Source organism: Esox lucius, chromosome 4 (assembly GCF_011004845.1).
Source record: "Esox lucius isolate fEsoLuc1 chromosome 4, fEsoLuc1.pri, whole genome shotgun sequence".
Classification (NCBI taxonomy): domain Eukaryota; kingdom Metazoa; phylum Chordata; class Actinopteri; order Esociformes; family Esocidae; genus Esox; species Esox lucius.
This window is the reverse complement of record NC_047572.1, coordinates 23,204,289-23,231,608: the sequence shown is the minus strand read 5'-3', so window position 1 is coordinate 23,231,608 and position 27,320 is coordinate 23,204,289. Positions and strand designations below refer to the sequence as shown.

General features: G+C 43.9%; 2 protein-coding genes across 3 annotated transcripts in view; one reads left to right on the top strand and one right to left on the bottom strand.

Moving 5' to 3' along the window:
- LOC105025225 (dedicator of cytokinesis protein 2) overlaps positions 1-22,244 on the bottom strand; it is a 103,360-nt gene extending 81,116 nt beyond the window's left edge. Inside the window, exons 1-21 of one of the 2 annotated variants that reach the window (XM_029119192.2) lie at positions 22,058-22,244; positions 20,849-20,932; positions 20,626-20,666; positions 20,131-20,186; positions 18,722-18,818; positions 18,469-18,617; positions 18,189-18,336; positions 16,933-17,090; positions 15,643-15,724; positions 15,310-15,445; positions 14,965-15,040; positions 14,734-14,810; positions 14,295-14,545; positions 13,451-13,549; positions 13,169-13,241; positions 11,827-11,930; positions 11,316-11,499; positions 10,074-10,171; positions 9,907-9,996; positions 9,431-9,531; positions 7,907-8,041 (exon numbers count right to left, since the gene is read on the bottom strand). In XM_029119192.2, the coding sequence (XP_028975025.2) occupies positions 7,907-8,041; positions 9,431-9,531; positions 9,907-9,996; positions 10,074-10,171; positions 11,316-11,499; positions 11,827-11,930; positions 13,169-13,241; positions 13,451-13,549; positions 14,295-14,545; positions 14,734-14,810; positions 14,965-15,040; positions 15,310-15,445; positions 15,643-15,724; positions 16,933-17,090; positions 18,189-18,336; positions 18,469-18,617; positions 18,722-18,818; positions 20,131-20,186; positions 20,626-20,666; positions 20,849-20,932; positions 22,058-22,100 (2,282 nt within the window). In that variant the 5' untranslated portion in view covers positions 22,101-22,244. The remainder of the gene's footprint in view (positions 1-7,906; positions 8,042-9,430; positions 9,532-9,906; positions 9,997-10,073; positions 10,172-11,315; positions 11,500-11,826; positions 11,931-13,168; positions 13,242-13,450; positions 13,550-14,294; positions 14,546-14,733; positions 14,811-14,964; positions 15,041-15,309; positions 15,446-15,642; positions 15,725-16,932; positions 17,091-18,188; positions 18,337-18,468; positions 18,618-18,721; positions 18,819-20,130; positions 20,187-20,625; positions 20,667-20,848; positions 20,933-22,057) is intronic. The other variant, XM_010895771.4, reaches the window with a different exon arrangement.
- LOC105025224 (inhibitory synaptic factor 2A) overlaps positions 1-23,911 on the top strand; it is a 76,640-nt gene extending 52,729 nt beyond the window's left edge. The window contains exon 6 of the mRNA XM_034291991.1: positions 23,786-23,911. Coding sequence (XP_034147882.1) covers positions 23,786-23,796 — 11 coding nt within the window. The 3' untranslated portion in view covers positions 23,797-23,911. The remainder of the gene's footprint in view (positions 1-23,785) is intronic.
- Positions 23,912-27,320: the final 3,409 nt, after the last annotated feature.

The window sequence follows — 27,320 nt, the reverse complement described above, 5'->3', positions numbered from 1 at the left end:
GGAACGTTTCTGAAGACAAAACATGGAATTGTTTGATTTGAATAAATAGAATGTTAAAATGTAAAGTTATGCATATTTCCTTATATAAAAGAAAGGTGAAAAAAAATAATACTCACACTAGCTTAGGTTGCAGAGGAACACATTTGAATAGAGAAAAGGCTTCTGATAAGAAGTAAAAGGTGCTATTTTTGGCGATTGGGCTGATGTATTGTCAAAGCTGCTGGTGCGTTTGTGTGAAAAGGTACATTAGTCATGTGTTGTTGCACACAAGAATAGCACAGGCTTAATAGCACAGGCTTAATAGCACAGGCTTAATAGCACAGGCTTAATAGCACAGGCTTAATAGCACAGGCTGCAACACATGAGCCCTGTCGCTTGACATACAGCCAGGTCCGGAAATAATTGGACACTGACACAGGTTCTGTTATTTTGGATGTTTACCGAAATATATGCAAGTCACAGTTAAATAATATTATGGGCTTAAAGTGTCTCTTTGAGGGTATTCACATCCAAATTGGTGGAAGGGTTTAAGAATTACAGCTCTTTAATATGTAGCCCCCTCTTGTACAAGGGACCAAAAGAAAATTTCAAAAGCTGTTTCAAGGACAGGTGTGGGCTATCCCTTCGTTATTTCTTCATCAATTAAGCAGGTAAAAAGTCTGGAGCTGATTCCAGGTGTGGCATTCGCATTTGGAAGCTTTTGCTGTGAACCCACAACATGCGGTACAAGGAGCTCTCAATGCAAATGAAACAGGCCATCCTTAGGCTGTCAAAAAAATCTATCAGAGAGACAGCGGGAACATTAGGAGTGGCCAAATCAACAGTTTGGTACATTTTGATAAAAAAAACGCACTGGTGAATAGCTGGATGATCACAGGATCCTTTCCTTGGTAAAGAAAAGCCCATTCACAACATCCAGCCAAGTAAATGTCACTCTCCAGGAGGTAGGCATATCATTATCCAAGTCTACTATGAAGAGAAGACTTCACAAGAGCAAATACAGAGGGTTCACCACAAGGTGCAAACCATTCATAAGACTCAAGAAGCCAGCCCAGTTCTGGAACAGCATTCTTTGGACAGATGAAACTAAGATCAAACTGTACCAGAATGATGGGAAGAAAAAAGTATGGAGAAGACTTGGCTCATGATCCGAAGCATTACACATCATCTGTAAAACACAGTGGAGGTAGTGTGATGGCATGGTCATGCATTGCTTCCAATGGCACTTGGACACTAGCATTCCTTGATGATGTGACAGAAGACAGAAGAAGCCGGATGAATTCTGAAGTGTATAGGGATATATTGTCAGCTCAGATTCATCCAAATTCAACAAAGTTGATTGGACAGTGCTTCACTTTACAGATGAGCAATGATCAAAAACATACTGCGAAAGTAACTCATTCGTTTTTTAAGGCAAAGAAATCTAATATTATGCAATAGCCGAGTCAATTACCTGATTTCAACCTGATTGAGCATGCATTTCACTTGCTGAAGTAAAAACTTAAGGCAGAAAGACCCATGAACAAACAACAACTGAACACAGCTGCATTAAAGGCCTGGCAAAGTATCACAAAGAAGGCAACCCGGTATTTGGTGATGTCCATGCATTCCAGACTTAAAGTAGTCATTGCCTGCAAAAGATTCTTGACAAAGTATTAAGGATTCTCACCAAAGTATTAAAAATGAACAATTTATTTATGATTGTGATAATTTGTCCAATTACATTTGAGCTCCTGGATTAAGGGGACTGTGTATGAAAATGATTGCAATTCCTAAATGTTTCATACAATATTTTTGTTCAACCCCTTGAATTAAAGCTGAAAGTCTGCACTTCAGTTGCATCTCGGTTGTTTCATTTCAAATCCATTGTGGTGGCATACAGAGCCAAAATTATGAAAATTGTGTCAGTGTCCAAATCTTTCTGGACCTGACTGTAGCTCTCAGAATTACCAGGTAAAATTGTGACCACTCAACCTAAATGTATCCCACATAATGTACTGTACATTTTATCACAATTTATTACACTTCACAGATCTGGCATGGTCACGGTGAAGTGGTCTGTGGCACTGGAGGGAGTGATGTATAACCTTGTGACATGGCACACTCACTTGCTCTACCATGCTCTCCTTTAATGATAGAGGTGAGGAAACATAGATGGACAGTCCAGCACAAAGTCAGGAAGGCCCAGGAACATTCCCATATTTTCACGTTCCCAAATTTGCAGAGGTTCAGGCCCCCAGTAGACGATATGCCCACCCTATCTTCCCCATAAGACATCGTCCTTTTGATAGGACCATCACCTTAGTAGCCAGCATTTTACTCTTACATAGTTTCCTCTCATAAGGGGCTATAGGAGATTTAACCAAAGTCTACTGGAGGACAACGTGTTTGTTAATAATACAAGACCATGGATAACAGTGTCTTTTCAGCACAGTTTAGGCACAGCAGATTTCCTTATAGTACGTAATGCAATACAATGTACCTTCAGAGGTCATTCAATTCAATACTCATAATAATCAATAAAAAAGTAAAAGCAGTTGCAGTCAAAAGAGAAGAGAAAAACACCATAAATGCAGTTACTAACGTAATAGATGAAAAGCAATGCATTTGCTAGTACACAGGTGCAAAACAAGAAGAAAATCCTAAAGAACTAAAAGAAATGAATGAAAAAATTAATATTTAAATTTTCTATATTCAACATCACAACAAAAGAATACTTGATAAGGCTTGACATGAATAACACAATCATACATAGTTCCCAGAAGGACATTCAGACTTTTTCCCTAATAATGTTACCATGTAAAATTAAATTAACACAGAACAATGGCTGATTAGACAGGAAGAACTACGTTAGGCGGTTCAATCCATTCAGTCTGATAAAAGCCCCTGGGCTTAAGTGAATACCAGTGAAAGTAAATCAGGCCTTCTTTGAAGTGCTCAAAATCCATTATTGGCACGTTTTAACTACTCTGCAGTATACTGTCAGGTACTCAGCAAGAAGTTCTGAAAAAAGAAAAAGGCTTTGAAATCCAAGGCTTAAAAACAAAGGGGTCTGGGTGAATGGATCACTCATATTTCTTTTAACTCATGTCCACAAGCTAGATAATCTGTAATGTCTTACTGAAGACCTGAATAACTTTGCTGTTCACTCCTGACTGGACAAATTAATATAACTACACCAGTTCTTCATAGGGAAACATTTTGACATTAGCCTGTAGTTTGCTTATAAAATCGGGGGGAGGTAGACATCCATGGTATAAAAACTGCAAATGAGCTCTCCACAGAAAATGTAAGTAGACAAATGACCATAATAGATAACCTTGTGGAAGCATGGAGGGGCAAAATCGGAATAACTTGTTAGTAATATCCTAGTTTACTTAAATATGGCACAGCCCACTTTGGACTATTGTTTTCAAATTATATGAGCAAAATATATTTTGCTTCATCAGGGATGCCAAGCCAGACAAGATAAAACACGCCTGTCTATATAATGAATATAAATTTGGCGAGCAGAAATGATTAAATATTAAAGCTCTGGACCTCTAACTAAAAGCTTCAGTCATTCAAAAGTTGTACCTAAACCCAAGCTGTTTCTCCATTAGACTTTAAGAGAATCTCATCCATTATTCAGAAACTTCCTTTTTTGCCTTTTTCCAGTTTTATCTCTCATTTTCAGTTACTTGAGAATTTAACCATATTCAAAGTATTTGTCTTGGTCAAACAATAATTTCACAACTGGTTCCAATTTCAATTTCATCCTACAGAAAAACAAGGATAAAAAAAAAAGAAAACATACTGCTACAAAAATTATGGATGAACCCAAATACACTGACTGTTAATAATATACCTATTTTTTTATTTTAAATATGTTTGAGTTGAGTCATTTAGTGTGGGCAATCACATTTTCACAGGTGGGCATTGGTTGTTGTGTAACTGATTTAAAACATTGTTAAAGGTTGTGCTGTTCAATCAGGTTCAATTTAAATAATATTAGATTTTAGTTGAATATCTGAAAACATTCAATGACAAAAACCAGAAAGGAGAAAAATACTTCTTCACAGCACATCCTTTACTTTTCAGCTAGGTTGATAACCAGCCTAGAGTAGCAATAGGCCACGTCACACGTTTGTGGTATGTGCCCAAAATCACAGCAAAGGGATGTATCCAGGCACATTGTATTGAAAAACCCTTAGCCATGGTAAAACAACCCTTAGCCATGGTATTTTGGTCATGTGCCACTACTCTGTTCTAATTGTTTAATTAAAGAACCTGTACCAGTATCTGCTGCGGTCTCTGAATAAAACACTGAATGGTATTTCATGTCGAATCCCCAACCGGATACTTGTCTACTCCTCCTATTCTCTTCCTTATGAAAGTGCTCCCAATGCGTCTGTCTTATTTAACTAATATCCTCTCATCACTCTGCTTTCACCTCCCCCCTCATTGGCCCCCCCTCTCTCTTTCTTCATCTCTGTCTAAGCGTGGTAAATGTTAATTACAGTATGGGTAGTGGGTTCTGGGGGGAAGGATTAGAATGTGGCACACAGGGGTATTTAGCACAGAGAGGAGGGATAATTCTGTGACCCACAGGGGTATTACCACAGGGCTCTGAGAGCATCGGGCAGCATTGCGATTACTGAAGCATTGTCCTTCCTAATCCCCGTGTGGCTTAGTATGCACACACACACACACACACTGTATACATGGCAGTCCACCACCCAAAGGCATGACAGACACATGGCACGTATGCACACTGCAATCCTAAGCCCCATCCCACAGACACACCACATGTACGCAACACAACACACACTGATAAATAGGATATATTTGACCCCAGTTCCCTGCTCCTGTCTCCATCCCTGCTCCTGTCTCCATCCCTGCTCCTGTCTCCATCCCTGCTCCTGTCTCCACCCCTGCTCCTGTCTCCATCCCTGCTCCTGTCTCCACCCCTGCTCCTGTCTCCATCCCTGCTCCTGTCTCCATCCCTGCTCCTGTCTCCACCCCTGCTCCTGTCTCCATCCCTGCTCCTGTCTCCATCCCTGCTCCTGTCTCCACCCCTGCTCCTGTCTCCACCCCTGCTCCTGTCTCCATCTCTGCTCCTGTCACCATCCCTGCTCCTGTCTCCATCCCTGCTCCTGTCACCATCCGTGCTCCTGTCTCCATCTCTGCTCCTGTCTCCATCTCTGCTCCTGTCTCCACCCCTGCTCCTGTCTCCATCCCTGCTCCTGTCTCCATCCCTGCTCCTGTCTCCATCCCTGCTGACAGCTACATGTGACAGGTAGAGGGGAGTGTACAGTAGAATAGGCTTCATAATTCTGGGCCTAAACTGTACATCAGAGAACAGGGACCTGGATCTGACCCCGCTCACCAGGCTGACTATCATTGGCCTAACCATGCCCCATTCATCCTCACCAGGCTGACTAACACTGGCCTAACCATGCCCCATTCATTCTCACCAAGCTGACTATCATTGGCCTAACCATGTCCCATTCATCCTCACCAAGCTGACTATCATTGGCCTAACCATGCCCCATTCATCCTAACCAGGCTGACTAACACTGGCCTAACCATGCCCCATTCATTCTCACCAGGCTGGCTAACATTGGCCTAACCATGCCCCATTCATCCTCACCAGGCTGACTAACACTGGCCTAACCATGCCCCATTCATCCTCACCAGGCTGACTAACATTGGCCTAACCATGCCCCATTCATCCTCACCAGGCTGACTAACACTGGCCTAACCATGCCCCATTCATCCTCACCAGGCTGACTAACACTGGCCTAACCATGCCCCATTCATCCTCACCAGGCTGACTAACACTGGCCTAACCATGCCCCATTCATCACTATGGCGCAACTAAACTAACGCTCTTCTCACACTATAAGGACAGAACAGGAAGCAGCAGAACTGGGGGGGGGGCATTAGAAGGAGAAAGAAGAGGGGGTGGAGAGCGAAGCCGGGATATTTTTAATGGATATAGTTAAGAAAAGGGGGTGAGAGAAAATTGAGGTAGATAAATACAGGTGTAGAGAAGGTAAGAAAGTGAGAATACTGAAAGGGGAAATCAATGTAAAAATCCTCCATTCTGCCTTTCAGCTTATTCTACCCCAGATTTTCTTAAGGAAAAAAAACATGTCTAGGTGACATGACATAGCAGGCGTGTATCTACAGTACTGTGTGTGTTTGTGTGTGTGCGTTGGCAAGTTATCTTATTTTAAAGTGGTGACTTATCAACAGCAACATTTTCTGTAGAGCTAGAAAATTATTGCTTGAATTAAATTGTGAATCCATTGACCATCAACAAAAGAGAAAACAACCTTTTTAACTGCGGAAAATATACCTATAAAGTGGAAACCTAATGCCCCATTCTTAATGAATAAGAAACATTTTTAACAGCATACAAGCACCTCAAACAGGAAATCCATTGTATTACCTTCTATAACAGGCTACAACAACTAAATGGGAAAGGGGGGAATAATATTTGTCAGTTTGCACACAAGATGTGCAACATAACATTAAACAATGACCGGCAAACAGACAGGGAATTAGGGAGACTGAATAGGGTGGTGATGAGTGGAAAACGAGACACGGGAGAGAAGAGTAAACTAGACACAGGTGAAATCAATGAACACAAGGAAATGACCCAACAATGAACACAGAAACAGTATGAGTAGAACCTAAAGACAATCAACATTAAGATATAACAAACGGCTTGGTCGCTGGCCGTGCCCGGCTGTTACAATGATTAAACTGGCTTAAATACAGCTAGATTAACCCCTTTCTGAACCCCTAACAGATTACCTTATCATAAAGTAGGAGACAAGTGAAACTTCCCATTCAAATGGACAGATCTGACAGACGTGCGGCACACTAAACAATTGATGGGTCTAGTTAATGGTACTAGAGATTCAGCTACAGCGCAGTTCTGCACGCTGTCTGGAATACAGAGTGTCTGCCAGAGCTCCCTACGCAGGGCAAGGCTGGAGACTTGACATTCAACGAGACGCAACTCTCTGGCTGGTGGTGCGTCACAGCTGCAAGCAGGACCATCCATGGTTCTTACAGCATGTGTGCGTGGGAGCGTGCATGTCTGTAGGTGTTCTTTGAACTAACCTAGGTGGGGACTGAACACCTTAGCAAAACAACATAACATTTGAACCTGTGGCGATTTTCCACCACCAGCAGTGTGAACACACAGGCGCGCATGCTCGCACACGGGCACAAACACACACACACGCACACGCCACACACAGTTTGGTCGCTAATGTCAAAAGACATACCAACAGAGAATGACATACAACACAAATCCCATAATGATAAACACAAACAGCCAAAACACTTAGAGAGTTGCCTGTATTCTAATCAGTCAGGATCAAATGGAGCTATTATGAATGTTGATTATGGCTATCACATGGAGCATTCTTCAGCATAGCTGGTGTATCATTAGTCCCTGTGTGGCTGTGCGTCCCCTCTATCACGGCCTGTTCATTCAGCAACAGGGCAACTTTATCATTAGGGTTCTTTTAAAATGCCTCTTCATCATCAAGTCTTATTAGCAACATTAGTTCTGCAATCAGCGTCTTTCAGAGCAAGCTGTCTCTGGGAATTATCTAGGTAACACAATGACATTATCCCTCTGTGTAGGGGAGGGGCAGATGTATGAGAGCGTAAACAAGTGTGTACGTGCTTGAACATGTATGTGTGTGTGTGTTTCTGTGTGTGTGTGTGTGTGTGTGTGTGTGTGTGTGTGTGTGTGTGAGTGAATGACTGAGTGCATACACCTGTGCTTCTAAGAGTTGGATGGTGAGGAATCATATGCTTAGGCCTTGATGGGGTGATACACAGACAAAACACACGCACGCACGCACGCACGCACCAACACACACATACGCATGACACTTACTGGGAGTAGAGCGTGCGTGAGCGGACAATGAACTTGAAGATGTACTCCAGAGCTTTGAGGGTGCGGAGGTAGTTCTCACACTGCTCCCCTCGACTGGACACATCTAGATACCTCTTCAACACCGACATCAACTTTCTGAGGGAGGGGGAGGGGAAAGAGAGGAGCGAGAGGTGGACCACAGGAGAGGGGGAGGGGAAAGAGAGGAGCGAGAGGTGGACCACAGGAGAGGGGGAGGGGAAAGAGAGGAGCGAGAGGTGGACCACAGGAGAGGGGGAGGGGAAAGAGAGGAGCGAGAGGTGGACCACAGGAGAGGGGGAGGGGAAAGAGAGGAGCGAGAGGTGGACCACAGGAGAGGGAGAGGGGAACACAGAGACAGTGGAAAAGTCCTAATTAAAAAAGTGCTAATTAAAAGACAAACACACGGGAACACGTGCTGCCAGCACGCAATGCACAGAAGGCTCAGCTTGGTGGATGTAACTCCTCTCAAAATGGCCATTGGCTTGTTGGTTAACTGGATTAAAACCGGATTAAAACAATAAAATCCTCTTAAACAATACCAGTCCCTCTATAATGGTCCTGAGGAATAGAACACTTCTGTTGGAATTAAGGACAAAACAAAGTACTGGGCGCCATATCTCAGGATGAGTTCATCTGGCCTTTGTTAAGAGGCTATCTGTGTTGATAGATTGTTTATCGTGCTTACGTAGTTATATTACAAAAATCAGCACAGACTTGGAGAACTGATAAGTGATCATTTTCTATTTGTATATTACCCATTACAACACTTTTACCACTGCATCTAATAGTAAAAATAATACGTTTTCAGTAGGACTATTAGCTGTTGGCAACATATTAAGCTTTGTGTTATTTTTAAGAGCACCCTTCACTGGGCTACAAGAAAAGCCCTAACTTGTGGTCAAATGTTGTTCTGGGTTCACGTTGGTGGTATCAAATATTTAATATTTCTCCTAAATAATTTCTTGAATATTTTTTTTACCAGTTCCAAGTATTCTCAAATTGGACCCCCCCCCGCCACCTCCAACTAGGTGCACACCACACCGCTGCCAGTAATCCATCCAGCTCAGACTACTACCACAGCCCTTGTAGGCCTTTGAGACCAGTCATCTGCCATCATGATGATGAAGAGGATAAACTGCTATGTTTACTGTCAGTGGAAAATCGTTCATCATCTCCTGTGGAAATGTCATTTTAAGCCCGGCATGATGAGTCATCATGATCAATAGAGCCGAGAACGTTAACCCCACCGCCTGACGACAAACGTGAATCAGAAGTTCAGCCACCCCAAATTGGAAATGCAATATAATATTATAGTCACAATAATGTCATTAAAATCTTCATCAGGCTGACAGAGAGACAGGAGGAAGGGTTAAGTTAGAGGTCTTCATCAGGCTGACAGACAGACAGACAGGAAGAGGGGTGACGTTAGAGGTCTTCATCAGGCTGACAGACAGACAGACAGACAGGAGGTGGGGTAACGTTTGAGACACAGGAAGTAGTACTGACTTGTAGGCCAGTGTGGCACTGAAGTGTTGCTTGATGTAGGCCTCCAACACCGTGTTAAAATGCTGGAACTTCCTGTCTGCTATCAGACCAATGATGTAGATCTGGTGGGGGGGGGGTACGGAGAGAGACAGTGAGAGAAAAAAATAACTATCAGCATGTGGACTCATGTATCTCAGATACAGTTGATAACCAATGCCTTATCTATATTCACCTGACCCCTTTCTACCACTATATTAGCACTGCTACTCTCTGGGAGAACTGCCAACAAACAGACAGACCTTTTCATTCGGAATGAAAGTACCAGACCCTTATACACACAGACAGAAATATGAAGAGAAATACCCAGGTTTATTCAGAGGGAAAATACCACTGTAATATGGACCAGAAGCCAACTGACAGACAGCAACATATGGAGACAGACACGTTGGCGAGAAGACAAGCGTGAGGCAAGGTCACGAAAACGCTGAAACACTAACCAGCGCGTCGAAAACTAGGATGTCGTAGTCGTCAGTCTGGGAGTGCTCCATCATGATGGTGAACAGAGCATCAAGGGTGTCCTGAAGAAACTGCACAGGGGGGAAAGAAGCCATGAGATGACACCACACACACGGAGTACTCAATACACAGTATTCAGTACACACACCTTGACCACCTCCTCTCCATCAATGATCTTGAGTTTCTCCAGGTTTTCTTTGAGAAGCTCAGGACGAGTCCTCCATTTCAGTAGGCCCAGCAAACCCACTGAGCAGGAGAGGAAAGACAACCAACCATTTATATCCACACATCCATCTCATCAGAACCCAGACAGAGCACTCACTAGACCACAATCATTGAATCAATCATCATCGTTCTCACTTGGGAGGCGTATACCAATCACCTTAAGCCTTAAAACTTATGGTAGCCAGTTCGGTTAGCCAAATATTTTGCTAGTTAGTATTATCTCTAAGCTACAAGCAAAAGGAAGAATGCCAGTGAAATGTTCTACTCTGGTCACCTCCTACCTGAGGTGTGAGGAAACAATCTGACCAAAGATAATTGGGAACTGGATGTCATGCATTCCCTTCAGCAGTGTGTAAGAGCATCGCAGTCCTGCGTTGTAAAACCACACTCTTTGGTCCCATCCCAGGGGTTTGATTAGGGGCCAGGGCTTTCAGATAAGTGCTGCTTCAGCCTAGAGCAGCACATCAGAAAGGGACTCGTAACTAGATTTAACACAAGTCTTTATTCAGAGTCACTTACTGTAGTTAGTCCGTTCATTTTCATACTAGACCTCCATGGGAACCAAACAATCGAGGCTTTGCAAGAGCCACACACTCCCGACTGAGCAACACCAGAGCCAGTTTAAACAGCTGATTTAGCCCACAGGGCTCTTTGGCAATGAGAGGGAATGTTCAAATCACTCTCACCTTTCCTGAATGACTAATTTGTCTGCTGTAAAAAAATTGTACTGTAGTGTTGACCACTGAAGCTCCTGTGCTGGAGCCGGTGATCAGTAATGTCTATCTCAGTGAGCAAATTTGCCTGCCTGTCTCTGCCCGCTGCCCATCTGTTCACTGTCAACACAGGTCCAGATACAGCGGGCAACAGATCCCTCTTCCAGGCATCTCCTCCGCCTGTGTGTGTGTGTGTGTATATATCAGTATTTGTGATTAATATTGCAGCACAGCGATTGTTACAGTGATGAACTGGCTTCTTCGGCAACAGCTGTTGCACAGCTCTCGTATGGCAGAGCCCTGACAGTGAGGCAAGGGGAAGTGTGTGAGGTGGCAGAAGTGGGTGAGAGTGTACCCCCAAGTCGGTGTGTAGGACGGAACTATGACATCCATCTCTCAAACTCCGTCTGTGCTAAGAACTCTCTCTCACTCACACACACACACACACACACCATTCTGGGTGAGCTTGGTGGAACAGACGAGTGTGGAGATGGTGAAGCTGTCTCTGGAGCTCACTGACAGCCCTCCTACACTGCTACTGCTGCGGCTCAGCGTCGCCCCCTTGTGGACGTCGCCGTGACGCGCAGAGGGAAGGGACAGGTATGAGTTCACGTCCTCCATACGCTTACTGTCCCCCTATGAGTAGAAGGAGAGAGAAAGTGAAGAAGAGAGGGAAAGAGCGTGTCAGAGTTTAGTTTGGGAGTGAATCAACAGTACTTCATCTTCATCCCACTCGGCGGTTAATCAATAATTCCAGTTCATTTGGCAGTGAATTACAATTATTCAGTCAGCCAGTTCAGTTGCTTGTGAATCTATAATAACTCTGTGTCCTTGGTTATTTGGCTACGACTCTGAACTTATTAAATTCGGCAATTCTTTTAATGTGAAATCTGCAATGGTCCGTTTATTTAGTTAGTTTGAATGTGAGTTGATGAATTAGTTCTGGAATAGAGAAGTTCTGACCTTAAAGACCACTAGGTCATGAAGCCCGTCCTGCAGCACTGTCCCATCGTCCTTCATCAGGCGAACAAATGCCATGGCAAAGTTCTTCTCACTCTTATCCTTAGCTACCGAAGTAAAAAAGGGAGAGGGCAGACAGAATTATTCATTTGGCAGATGAAAGCATTGTAGGAGTGCTAGCTGTCAGACCAGATGCCACCATCATCGAGTGCACTTGTCCCAGACAATATGTTAAATTTTATCAAATTGCAAGAAGCACTGAATATAGTTAAACAATGCATTTCATCTCAAATGACTCCAAAATGCAGAGACATCTCAACTAATGGTATTCTCAAGATCAGGAAAGCTTCCCTCTACTCAGATCAGATAGTCACTTTGGAAAACAAACCAGCTGAAGTGATGCCATCAGTACTTGGACTTCCTCCTTAAGGAAGCTTTGTCGTTTATGACCCGTGTTGAAAACATTTAGACTCAAGTTAACCAGTCTAAACAAGTCTGTTTCTTTTCATCGCAAGCTAGAAAACACCTTGTTGTAGCCTTTGATATATGGCAAGGTTCTTTATGTGAATGTCCAGGGCATTGCATGCACATAATAGAGACACTACCATGCTGTTATGACACAAGACCTTTCAACATCAGGTGGCTTATCGGGGTTGGTAGGATGGCAGTCCTTAACTGGAAGGTGGCAGGTAAATACAGCATTGAAACTTTGATCTGGCCAGCCAAAACTGTTCTCTATCCTGGCACCCCAACAGTGGAAGACGCTTCCCTTTGAGGCTAGGATAGCAGATCTCCGCCAATTTTCTGAAAACGTTTGAACCTCTACCTCTTCAAAGAGTACCTGAAGCAATTACAGGCTCCCCTTCTGTTGCCTTACTGAACTAACACTTATGTTCATTGTGTTTCTAATTTGTAATGTCTTTTTCCCAGCACTGACCACCGATCACAAATTTTGTGCTCCGCCTAACTTCTTAAAATGTCTGCATTAACATCTTGGTAAGCTACCACTATAGTTAAGCACTTTATTCACGTGACTGAGTCTTGGATATGGCTGTCAAATATGGCAAAGTTGTATAATATCTAAGTGTATCTCCATTTACAGTTTCCTGTGAATTGGCACCATTACTTTTCACTGTTGTTTGCATGTAGATGTTTCTTTTGTTTTGCTTTGTATCCTGATTTCTGGGCCGGGGTTAAATAAAAAAAAAGACAGTGTTCAATAAAGGATAAAAAAAAAAAAAAAAAAAAGCATTTACTTTGTCTGCTTGTTACATTGGCTTCACCCCACAATAATTCATACTCACTGGTAGTGATGCCATGTGATGACAGAGCTGGGCATACTTACACTCCTGAGAGGAACGGTGTCTAAACATGAAGCGCAGGTGGATCCTGTGCATCTCTTCCAAAGGGATAGCCACCTACAGGATGGAGGACCACATCACATCTCTTGGTTTGCATAATTTTTTTAATGCCAGATATGTCCCATACCATATTCACATAACTGCCTTCAGTGTTTGGTATAGATTACACTACACATTACACCATCATACTCAGACCCTGCATTGTCTTACATGTTAAAAAAGTGGGCATTGGTTTTATATGCGCACACACACACACACACACTGACCTTGAACGTCTCCATCCAGCGTGGTTGTTTGATCTGGTAATAGATGACAGATCTGTATTCATTGAGTGGTCGATCCCCAGCTCCAAGACAGATGGAGTTCTACCATAGATTGACAGAAAGGAGATGACAATCAGTTCACCTACCCCACATCCATACATCCACCTACCACACATCTACTAAGAGACATCCACCTAGACACATCCACCAACCCCACATCTACTTAGATACATCCACCTACCCCATATCCACCTAGACACATCCACCAACCCCACATCTACTTAGATACATCCACCTACCCCATATCCACCTAGACACATCCACCAGCCCCACATCTACTAAGAGACATCAACCTAGACACATCCACCACCCCCACAACTACTTAGATACATCTACCTACCCCTCATCCACCTAGACACATCCACCAGCCCCACATCTACTTAGATACATCCACCTACCCCATATCCACCTAGACACATCCACCAGCCCCACATCTACTAAGAGACATCAACCTAGACACATCCACCACCCCCACAACTACTTAGATACATCTACCTACCCCTCATCCACCTAGGCACATCCACCAGCCCCACATCTACTTAGATACATTCATCTAGACATCTATCTACCCCACATCCACTTACCCCACATCCACCTAGGCACATCCACCTAGACACATTCACTTACCCCACATCCACTTAGATAAATCCACCTAAACAAATCCACCTTCCCCACATCCCCTTGGATTCGGTGCTGAACCTCCAGGTTGTAAGTGTGAAGAGGTCTTCAGCTTGTATAAGGGGTTTCAAACTGGTGTAAAATACACACCACTCTTCCCCAAACTTACCGGCACGGCCTTGCCCTCCTCGTCACACACCATCATGATGACCTCCATGTTTTTCTGGGTGGTCTTGTTGTACTTGTCAAAGTCTCCGGCCCACAGCGTGAGGTAGATGTCATTGCGGATGTCTCCCGGCATGATGATCTCTGGGAAGCCCAGTTTTCGAGCGACCACTGTGCTGCGATCCACCAGGTGAGGGTACTCCTTACGGATCTGGACGATGTCACCGACCAGAGCCTTCATCGTCACCCAGAGACCTGGTGGGAGGACGGAGCAGTGTCAGGGTGACGCCGACCTTTTGTCAGTCTCTATTTCAACAACTAAGGATGGGGTGAGGAGTGTGGTAGTGGGATCTGGCGCAAGATATGGGGAGGGACAGAAGACCAAGCATTGAACACACACCAGTTGTGGAAGAAATAGCAAGAGTTATCCAGGAGTGTCATACCCTGTCCTCCGCTGTCTCCCCGGGATGCTGTGACTTTGTTCAGCAGGGAGTGGAGGAAGTCGTTCTCTTGGACGACCCTGCAGAGACACAGACACACACACACCCATACACACACACAGAAAGACAAACACACCAAAATACAGAAACTACATTACAGAGTGAGGGTGAGAAGAGAAGGAGACGAAGCAGAAGAAGACGGGATGAGGAGAAGGAGGAGGAAGAATGACTCACGGGACAAAGGGGATGAAATACTGCTTCTCCTCATCACACTCTATCTTTCCTTTGATGATGTCACTTATGTCCATCACTGCAGAGAGGAAGGAAAAAAATGACCCTTTTACAAGGATGACCTCTCATGTTATAATACATGATCTCTGGTCCACCAATGAATGTGGACAGTGTGTAAAGCTTGGACCAGTGTCAATGGACCCCAATTCAAAATGTCAATGGACCCGAATTCATAATGTCAATGGTCTCCAATTCAAAATGTCAATGGACCCCAATTCAATATGTCAGTGGATCCCAGTTCAAAATGCTTTTCACCCTGCCCACGGTCCTATGCCCTGCAGTACCTACCGGCCACCCCAAAAGGCCGGCGGAGGCCCTGGGTACACTTCTTGGTGTTGGTCTCCTTCAAGTCCATACGGCCCACCCTGACTATCTGGCAGATCAAATAGATCTTCTCTCTGTTCAAGTCCTTGTTACCCAGATCCTGGACAAATGAAGGGAGAAATCAAAATAACACCATACTTTTCCAGCAACTGAGGCTAACTGGTTAAACCTAGCTCATGACGCAAACCCAGTATAAAACAGCTGACCTAAATTATTTGATGGTATCTCAATTCTGAGATAGATCATTTTGTTGAAGACTGAAAGTGGATGCAACAGAGCTCTCTAGTGGTGACTTACAGTGAAGACGACCTTCAGGTTGTTCAGCATCTCAATCTCTTTAGGGAAACCTTTACTGCCCCAGCGAACCAGGTAGTTCTCACTGCACACAGAAAAGGTTAATAAAAATAATATCTGATAAACAATATCAACTCAATAAGATTGTAATGTATACATCAAAATAAATACACATCAACATTCATAATCAACTGTAAAGAGATATGCTTTGAGTACAAAATCTGAGAATGGGATATTGAATAATTCATTTCTTTTGACATTTATAAAAACGTTTCTCAATATATTTTTTGGCCAGCAGACTGACAGACAATCACTCTCCTTTAAGTGTACGATGGGGAGCAATTGCCAAGCCCTCTAAAGCCAAAGCCAGACAGACTCCAAAAATATCTCTGTCACTATTTGACAGAAGGAGGCCCTCAAGACACAGTTGCCATGATTAGGAATGTCACATGCCAGCTTTTAAACTCTGATATGGTGGAAGTAGAAGAGCATAGATCAGTCTCTCTAAGAGTGATAGACAGATCACCCCATTACCTGTCAGCCAAGGACCTATGATATGCATTTACATTTTCATATTTTGAAAGTATGAACTATAGATTAGACCGCAACAATGTAGAAACTGGTGAAATGTGAGAAGTGGGGGACAGGAAGAGGAAAGGCCTGAGCTAAAGAATCACCATGACCGAGGGCTACTGCTTAGTAAAGCATGTCATCTTTTGACTTTAGCTGATCAAAATCATTCAAAAACTCCTCAACACTTTGTGAACTCACAGTTGTCCCTTGCATGCAGTCCAGCCTGTCAGCCACTTACTGTTACAAAACACTTAAACACTACATGTTCCATCAGGTAGCTAGCTACTGTGGCAGCGTTAATACGTCACAATGGACACATTTCCCACCACAAAGTTACAGGCATGATCATTTCTGTTTGGATGCACAAGATACGTGGCTGGAAGGTATTGTGGAAGGTCATTCGTTAAATGAAGCCAATCAAGAAAATGCCTGTTGTGGGAATTTTGTATTTGCTCATAAAGGCAGAGTAAGGGAGTTATCAGTCACTATCACTAGAGTTAGAGCCGGGAGAGGTGCAATCCAGTCTCTGCTTATGTGCCACATTCAAATGTGCGCTGTTAGTTCATAATTAGTACTCTGTAGCACAGAAAAAGAAAAGTGGTGGGTGAGCGAAGGAAATGAAAAATAAATTGAGACACTAAGAAAAGCATAGAAATGTGTTGAAGGGAAACAGAAAGGCAGTATAAAAGGAACACAAGAGAGACGTGAGCAGAGTAAGACCTGATGATGGTCTGTTTGTTGGGGTCATAGAGAGACATGAAGAGTTCTGAATCTTCACCGATCCGACACACAAAGTTCCGGACAAAGACGTAGAGGCTGTGAGTGGGAGATGACTGGATGCGGGCAGAGATTCCAGAGTGGTCCGACTGAATATTAGACTACAACACAAGGGAGACGGAAAGGAAAGAGGGAGAGAAGAGATAAATAAATGTAATGGCTATGCTGTACTCTTGGATCTAAAATACAATAGGACACCAAGGCTTTTCATCCTCTCTATCTTGTCAACTACTTTCTTGCTTCATCCAGCATTATCCCTCTCTAAACCATCAACCACTGTTATCCCAGTCTCTGTTACTCTACCTCCACAACCAGGTCATGTTCTGTTATCCCAGTCTCTGTTACTCTACCTCCACAACCAGGTCATGTTCTGTAATCCCAGTCTCTGATACTCTACCTCCACAACCAGGTCATGTTCTGTAATCCCAGTCTCTGTTACTCTACCTCCACAACCAGGTCATGTTCTGTAATCCCAGTCTCTGTTACTCTACCTCCACAACCAGGTCATGTTCTGTAATCCCAGTCTCTGTTACTCTACCTCCACAACCAGGTCATGTTCTGTAATCCCAGTCTCTGTTACTCTACCTCCACAACCAGGTCATGTTCTGTAATCCCAGTCTCTGTTAATCTACCTCCACAACCAGGTCATTTTCTGTAATCCCAGTCTCTGTTACTCTACCTCCACAACCAGGTCATGTTCTGTAATCCCAGTCTCTGTTACTCTACCTCCACAACCAGGTCATGTTCTGTAATCCCAGTCTCTGTTACTCTACCTCCACAACCAGGTCATGTTCTGTAATCCCAGTCTCTGTTAATCTACCTCCACAACCAGGTCATGTTCTGTAATCCCAGTCTCTGTTACTCTACCTCTAAAACCAGGTCATGTTCTGTAATCCCAGTCTCTGTTACTCTACCTCCACAACCAGGTCATGTTCTGTAATCCCAGTCTCTGTTACTCTACCTCCACAAGCAGGTCATGTTCTGTAATCCCAGTCTCTGTTACTCTACTTCCACAACCAGGTCATGTTCTGTTATCCCAGTCTCTGTTACTCTACCTCCACAACCAGGTCATGTTCTGTAATCCCAGTCTCTGTTACTCTACCTCTAAAACCAGGTCATGTTCTGTTATCCCAGTCTCTGTAACTTGACTTCTCTATTCTTGTCATCCACCTTCTATCAGTCTTTTTATCCTCTCTTACTCTTCGTCTGACCTGTTCCTCTTTGATGCGATCATTGATCTTGGTGGTAGCGTCTTGGTGGGCCCGGAACAGGTTGATCACACTGGCATTCTCCGGGTCCAACATATTCCCGTCGACATCCCGTACCACAAGGTCCAATTCCAAGATCCTGGAAGGGAGTAAAGTGGAATCAAAGGATAGAAAGGTTTATCCTCCAGATTATTACAAAGACTTTCTTAAATTAAAACATCTAAAATAAATCTATTTTAGTGCTGTAGTGGCTTGTTTTCCGTAGCCATACTTGTTGCCATAGTCTATCTTGGAGGTGACTTTCTGTTTGAGCTCCTTGAACTCGTCGCTAGGCAATGTTCCAGAGAGGAGCTGGGAACGCCATTCCATCAGATCCCACATCAACCTCTGCACCTGTACCACACGTTCCTTCTTATTGGCCTAGGGTGAGAGAGGCTTGTTACACCCACACAAAACACACACACACACACACGCACGTCAAACAGATCCATGCACGAACACACACAGAGAGTTGGGGTATTTACCACATAGAGCTGTTTCCAGATGCTTCCCCATTCCCTTAGTGTGGTGGTCACCTCCTTCACCAGGGGCATCTCTGCTGACAACACCACCTCCTGGTCCCTGTCACATAATAGACCGACACACATATACTACCTCATATACTATACACATACAGTGGATATAAAAAGTCTACACACCCCTGTTAAAATGCCAGGTTTTTGTGATGTAAAAGAATGAGACAAAATAAATTATGTCAGAACTTTTTCCACTTTTAATGTGAGCTATAATGTGAACAATTTAATTGAAAAACAAACAAATCTTTGAGGGGAAAGTACTGGCTGTGTGCTAAATGTGACAACAATCTCCCGTATTCTTCATATGAATGGGCTATGGGGTAGGCAAGACGGAAGCCTTTTCTTACAAAGAAAAACATCCAAGCCCGGCTGGAGTTTGCAAAGACAAACATCAAGTCCCCCAAAAGCATGTGGGAAAATGTGTTATGGTCTGATGAAACCAAGGTTGAACTTTTTGGCCATAATTCCAAAAGGTATGTTCAGTGCAAAAAGAACACTGCATATCACCCAAAGAACATCATATGCCCAGGGAAGCATGGTGGTGGCAGCATCATGCTTTGGGGCTGTTTTTCTTCAGCTGGAATCAGGGCCTTAGTCAGGGTGGAGGGAATTATGAGCAGTTCCAAATATCAGGCAATTTTTGCACAAAACCATCAAGCTTCCGTTAGAAAGCTAAAGATGAAGAGGAAGTTCACCTTGCAGCACGACAACGTCCCAAAGCACACATCCAAATCCACAAAAGCATGGCTTCACCAGAAGAAGATTAATATTATGGAATGGCTCAGCCAGAGCCCAGACTTGAATCCAATTGAACATCTGTGGGGTGATCTGAAGAGGGCTGTGCAAAGGAGATATCCTCGCAATCTGACAGATTTGGAGCGCTTTTGCAAAGAAGAGTGAGCATGTCAAGATGTGCCATGCTAATAGATTCCTACCCAAAAAGACTGAGTGCTGTAATAAAATCAAAAGGTGCTTCAACCAAGTATTAGTTTAAGGGTGTGCACACTTATGCAACCAGGTTATTATATGAGTTTTTTATTTTTCCCCCTCAAAGATTTCAGTTTGTTTTTCAATTGAATTGTTCACGTTATAGGTCACATTAAAGGTGGAAAAAGTTCTGACATGTTTTATCTTTGTCTCATTCTTTTACATCACAAGAACCTGGCATTTTAACAGGGGTATGTAGACTTTTTATATCCACTGTATACTGTACGTACATAAACACTTTCTAACAAAGACACACACACACACAGACACATTTACACACAGACACACACACACTGACAAATGTGCACACACACTAGCACATACGTACAGGTACATACATGTACACACACACAAACTGACACACCACTCACCCTCGCTTTTCAATGATGACCTTCCTAAGCTTCACTATGTTGGCCGGGAACGCACCCTTTAAGGATATGAGGGAGGAAGAGAGAGAGGAAGGCGAAAAGAGGAGAGGAAATGAAAGATATGAAGTGAGAGACAGACAGAGAGGAAGAGAGAGGGAGAGAAGAAGGCAGAGAGGGAATATAAAAGAGAGGACGAAAGACAGAGAGAAAGCAGAGAGGGGATATAAAAGAGAGAGAGGGAGAGAGAGAGGGAGAGGGAGAGAGAGAGGGAGAGGGAGAGGGAGAGGGAGAGGGAGAGGGAGAGGGAGAGGGAGAGGGCGAGGGAGAGGGAGAGGGAGAAAGGAGAGAAGAAGGCAGAAGGGATATAAGAAAGACAGAGGGGAAGAGTGGGAAAGGGAGGTAGAATTGAAAGACATTTGCTTACAACCTCACCAGAATTACATTAGCACATTCACCTTGGCAGGCTATCCTGCCTTGAACATCTTAGGTGTGTCTTACCTGTTGGTCCTTGTTCCTGGTAAGGTATCCTTTATACCAGCCTGCAACCAGAAAACACAGGTAACAGCAACTCACACACAACTCACTGGAAAACAGTCTAGTGTTAGTCTAATTTCCAGAAAGAATGACCACCAGACTTCATAATTAATGTCCAGATATCATGCCCAGGTTCTATCCCATATTATTCCCAGTAAATCCAGAACATTCCTATTCAGCCGCTCACCATCGCAGGTCTCCTGGATGTAGACCGTGTCTCCAACCTCCAGAGACAGCTGCTTCTCCCCATGTCCAGTGAAATTCCACGTTACTAGAGGAGAGCCATTTGGCTTTTCATTATTATTCTGAAACACTTATTTATATATACTCTAATAACCTGTTCTTCACAATAATAGTATAGTTATAACTGTATTCTATTCACCTGTTCTTAAGCAGTAGTATTATGGTTATTACTGTATTCTATTCACCTGTTCTTCAGCATTAGTAGTATGGTTATAACTATATTCTATTCACCTGTTCTTCAGCATTAGTAGTATGGTTATAACTGTATTCGATTCACCTGTTCATTATTAATAATATGATTGTCTACGGTATTCTATTTCCCTGTTCATTTGTAATAATATTACTGTGTGATGTATTCTATTTACCTGTTCATTAGTAATAATATGATTGTTTACTGTATTCTATTTACCTGTTCTTCAGTAATAATATGGTGGAATACTGTATTCTATTTATTTGATCATAATATTGTTGCATATATCCATTTATCGGCTGTTTATATGTCGTTAGAAATGGAAATCTATTTTAACCACAGCGTTGCAGTTTTTCACCCAGAAACCATATGCTGCTTCCTCCCTCCATTTCCTGTGTTTTCAATCTAACACAACTAAAATGATATTATCTTTTATGCCAAATTTGTTGTGCATTTCGCATCAGAGTTGATTTCAGCCCAATAAGATGCATAGACAGATAAAGATTAAGACTGAACATCTTTCACATACAAACTATCAGTTTTAAATGCCTATTAGTGCTACTCCAGGGAATCCCAGCTATTCCCTTAACAGAAATAAGTTTATGTTCACAAAGAGTGACAGTGATAGAATCAGTCTTTCTGATTAGGAAACATGGCACTGTTGAGCCTCCCCCATCGCGTTTTGAGTGATCACTGACAGCCATGTCACCAAGACACTTTCTGTTCTGACAGCCATTTTGTTTCTCTGAACACGGTGCTCTGTCAGTTATCTCTACCATACCTCTCTACCTCATGACTGTGCAGATGTTCTCATGTCAGTGTAGAATGTTAGAGTCCGTTAACTGACACCTTACCACATCCTGTCGTGGAGGAAGTGAGGGTGACGGCCCAGCACCCTCTGCAAAAATACACACACAGACACAGACTCAAACACGTCTGCACAGGTGAGCACAGAGTACTTACCTACGGCATATCTCTCCGTAGTGGTCCTCATCCAAGGAGCCATGACTATGTCTCTCCCCCTCTTCTTCTATCTCTCTCTCTCCCCCTCTCCGTCTCACCCCTCTCCGTCTCTCTGACTTTGGCTGTCTGAGATGTTTTCCGCTCTACCTCTCACTTCTGTGTTTTTTTTTTTTGTTTTTTTTGTTATATGAAAGCAGAGAGCTCCTCCCCATCCCCTTCCTTCCTCTTCTCTTTCTCTTCTCTTCCTCTCATAACAGCTCTCACAGGAGAACTGTTTCAGTCGTCGTGTGTCTGGGGGCCTGTTCACCAACAGTACCATTAAATCAGATCTTAGACTCAAGAAGACAGATTGAATATGCAGACTGTTCGAATCTGGGGCAGACTGCTGTAGTCTAGTCGAAAGGGACAGATTATTGTATTAACTTGATGGAAGCCATTCTGAAATGCTGTTTTCAAACACACTCAATAGGCCTTTCTGCTGTGTTGCATTCCTCCTACTTTCCTTAAAACTCCAGCCGTTCTCTACATGACAAGCAGAGGTTGGTGTAACCCGCCCTCCTACAACAGTCTGGGCCATACTAAATGACTGTGGACATAGCTTGGTACTACTACACTTAATTACATGTGATGAAGCTATAAAAGAGACAGGGGATGTGTAGTTGCCTTGCATGTCCACAAGGCGGAGGTCGTTGCTAACAGTATGTTCTAAATCACAAGCACAGTGCTGAGTCCAGAACACACTGAACTAGAAAAGCAGAAGTTCAAGATTTCATGGGGAAGTGGAAAGACAGACTTTTTCTCTTCGGTTAATAACAAGGCGGTCCTTCTTTAACTCCTCCTTTCCATTTACTGGATTGGTCAGAAAGCGAGAAAAAAATGATGAGGTTTCGAGGTTTTAATGTTTAATTTTAAAGGGGAACCTGTTCCCGGCCTCTGTGTGATATCTGCTAAATCCGGTTACAGCATAATTTTTTTGGGGACTTTTCAGAAACCACATAAGATATGAGACCAACATGTATCAATGAATTGATTTAAAAAAATCTGGGCGTTATAACTTATTATTTAATTGCCAATGAGATTCTTTTTTAAATATGGTGAAATGTATTTCTTTATAGGGTGATCCCAAATCTCTTGCGGACACTTTTTATGTGACAAATCTTGGCAAGATTTCAAGCACAGTATGTCTATATTTTATGGTGCCACAAGTATTTGGACAGATGAACACCATGTAAATGTATGTGTTCATGTTGAAGTCTACACAGACATCACCAGACGCTGTATATTTTCCCTGGTGACGTTCTGCCAGGCTAGCACTGTAGCTGTTGGACCCGGTTTGTTTCAGAGCTTTTATGCCTTCAGTCTTGTCTTCAGCATGTGACAGGCGTGATCAATCAGATTTAGATCTGGTGATTGGCTTTGAAATTCAAGATCACTGCAGTTTTTGGACCTAAAAACTAATTGGTAGCTATGGCAATGTGTTGAAGCGCCGTCCAATGAATTTTCCTTTGGTTGTGTCTGAGAGACAAGATGTTCCTGTACACATCAGAATTCATCATCCTGCTTCCGTCCGCAGTCACATCGTGAATACGGCCACCACCGTATTTCACAGATAAGGTGGAATGCCGCTTCGGTTTTATACAGATTTGCCATCAGTCTTGTGCATTAATCTATGACTAGTTTTTGAGCGGTGGCAGCCTTAATCTTTCTTTTCATTATGATCTTTACCAGAGCGTAACTAGACAAGGCAGCCCAGTTGGACATCCCGCCCATCCACTCCAGATGGTGCCAAGCCAACTGACAAAGGCAGAGAACAATGGGCCACCCAGGAGCAGTCCTCTCTCAAAGTTGACAAGGTTGTTTGAATCTTTTCGGATGTTTACACCAATAGCATTACGTTTAGAAACCGCACATTTAAAATATTTATCTAAAAACAAAAAGTTGAGAAAATGATTGAAATCACTACAGTAGGTACATACAGGAAAGTCAAAGATCGAGACGTTTGCTCCAAGCATGTGCACCTCAAACTGGTAGTGTTAAACTTGTACACATATGCATGAAGTTAGCACGTTCCTCACATTTACAACAAGTGAGATTCCAGGTTCCTGTCAATCAGAGCAGCCCTGTCTGACAAATTCTAACATTCTGGATAAGTTGCAGGGGTTTGATGGCATAAGTTAAGGACTCTACCAACAGTCAATTGCTGAAGTCCTGAATTAGTATCTGCATCACATCCCGTGTGAGGTAAAATGGTCCTTGACAACAGTTCCCCAAATATGATGTTTTTCAGAGAATGTTAGGGAGTTGTCCAGGATCACGCCACGTTTTTCGCACTCTGGTTGGTGAGCAACATGGCGTTGTCAAACATGATGAAGAGGCCTTTTCCCGGTCACTACCAGAAAACATCAGCCATGTCCAACAGGTCCTCCAACGGCTGCAACAACACCACCTTTTCGTGAAGCTGGAAAAGAGCGAGTTTCACGTTCCCACGGTCGCCTTCCTCGAGTTGGTGCTGTCACCAGTTGGTGTCAGGATGGACGAGAACAAGGTGTCCGCGGTGCGTCAGTGGCCCATGCCTCAGACCGTAAAGGAGATGCAGCGCTTCCTGGGCTTTGTTAATAACTATCGGCATTTCATTCAGAATTTCAGCCCCGTTGTCCGCCCTGACCAATCAGAAGACATGAACGCTGTGCTGGTCCGAACCTGACAGACCACCGCAACCTGGAATACCTAGAAAAAGGCCAAGCGCTTGAACTCTTGACAAGCTCGGTGGTCTCTGTTTTCTAACCGTTTTCGGTCTCCTACATACCTGGTTAGAAAAACGTCAAGGCGGATTCCCTGTCACACACGTTCAAACAGACATCCAGCCTTCCGGCTCTAGACACCATTCTTCCTCCAACCTGCCAGGTGGGCCCGATACGGTGGGAAATCCAGGACACCATCCAAGAAGCCCTAAAAGTCGAACCTGCCCCTCCTACTTGCCCCCCGGGAAAGACCTACGTCCCTGCTTCTGTTAGACCCCAATTGTTGCAGTGGAGCCACACATCGTTGGGGTCTGGGCATCCCGGAATCACCCGCACCATGAAGCTTCTTGGCAACATATACTGGTGGTCTTCCCTGGCCGACGATGTACGCAAATACGTGCTGTCCTGTCCGGTTTGCGCCCAGTCAAAGAGCCCCCGTCACCTGCCCAAAGGTAAGCTGTTGCCCCTGCCAATTCCACACCGCCCCCGGTCACACATTGCCATGGACTTTGAGTCAGACGGCTACACCATAATCTTGACTGTAGTGGATCGCTTTTCCAAGATGTGTCGGCTGGTTCCCCTGACTCAACGGCTCCAGCTCCACCCTCTCGCGCCCTCTGCCCGTTAACGCTACGCCCTCATGGCGTAGTGGACCTGAACGCAGCTCTCATTCAAGATCACAATCACTGTAATACTAACACCTGTGTCTCATTGTCTCCCCCTATTTAAGCCAGTCTTCAGCCACCATTTGGTTGTGAGGTATTGTTTGCTGTGAACGTGCCAATCCTTTGCCTAGTGATCGAGCTAACCAATTCGTTCCTACCTGTTGTGGTTTTCTCCCTTTGCCCTGTTCCCGTCTGTCTCCGTAATTAGTAGTCTGCCTTCTGACCTGCCTGCCTGCCCTGTGGACTATTCTGCCAGCCTGCCCATACCTCTACCGTCGCCTTCTCGTGTTGTCAACCAGTTACCGAACTCACCTGCTCGCCCCTCTTGTTGTGATTCTTGCCTCAGCCCTTTGGTGCCGTGATAATAAATCTGACGGTTGTGTTCCGCAATTGAAACCTCAACCCCTTGGTCCGAGTGTTCGTTACACATAGGACTGACCACACAGCAGACACTAGTAGTGAGAGCCAGTAGAGAAGACACAGATCTTCTTCACTTCACCTGGTAGGAGCAGTCGACCTTGGTAGAATGCAAACTACGAGTGTGCAGAGGCTGAGGCCTAAAAAGATGAGGATATAGAAGAGTGTGTCAGATTAAGTAGTTTTAGTTTCCTTCTGTGAGGGATGTAGGTTTTCCGCTCACTAACATGATCTCAACCACTAAAACCACTGAACACAAAAATAATTCCTGCAGCTGAAAGTAGGCATTTTCATCATGCTTCATACTCTATACTTGCAGTACATCTATGTTCCAGCCCAAAGCTGAACAGTACCTCCACACAACAGCAACTACAGTGGTCCTGGGGAGATGTGTTTTTCACACTACAGAGAAGTTCTATTCTATTTTAAATCTTCACTGCTGTTATTCAACTTTCCCTCTGACATCCGTAGAGCCCTAACAGTCCAGCCGAATTGGCCCTTGCCCAAGAGTCAGAGAGAGCATGGAAACCGGTCTGCAAGTATGTGTGTGAGTGCCTGAGTGCTTGCGATACGCTATCACCTTGACGTGATTCCGCAAGGAAGGCAGAAACCCTGTGCCTCACAAGGAGAAAAGAGGGTGGAGCTTGCAGGCCTGTGCTGTCAGGAGGACTGAAGAAAGTGAAACAGTTGAGGTGGTTAGTTGTGCTCATGTGATCACAGATGTGTGTGTTCATCCCATCTTCTAACAGAATACTACGTGTAGCAGTCCATACTTTAGCCTGATAGTCATCTTTTAGACCTGTTGTCATTTGCCTCGTATGTAGAGCAAAAACTCCAATTCTACTTTGCTGTCCCAACACTTGGTGAGCATTGTAAATGGGAAGACTCATACATTGACTAACAGAGTGTACGACCTATAGGGGAAGAGAGAGAGGGAGAGACAGAGAGCGAGAGAGAGAGAGAGAGGGAATAGAAGAGAGAGGGGGGGGGAAGTCACACAAACACATGTGATGAATGAGCCAGTCCAGTCCAGTCTAACGGAGCAGAGAACAGAGGGGCAGAGACGAGAACGCTGACGCCACGGGGGGCCGGAGAACCACTTAGACTGGGGTAAGTTTGACCCTGTTTCTTATGATAATGACAGTCATGTTGCTCACATTCGTAGTAGATGGCCCCAGACCCACATTCTCACACAGCACTCTCTTTCCAGCTTTGACACGAACTTGAATGCATTTGTTTTCAAATCATGTTTTGCTAGTGTTCAAAAGCCAATCAATAGGTTCTGTTCGGAAGCGCATTAATAAGCTACCAAAGACATTTGTCTCTGGCCCCAACTGCCCTGTGTGAATTATTATTTTTAACTTACACAGCCATTTACATGCTCTGCCAACATTCAGTGTTCACAGACTGCAAGGTACTTGGAGCACAATAACACAGGGG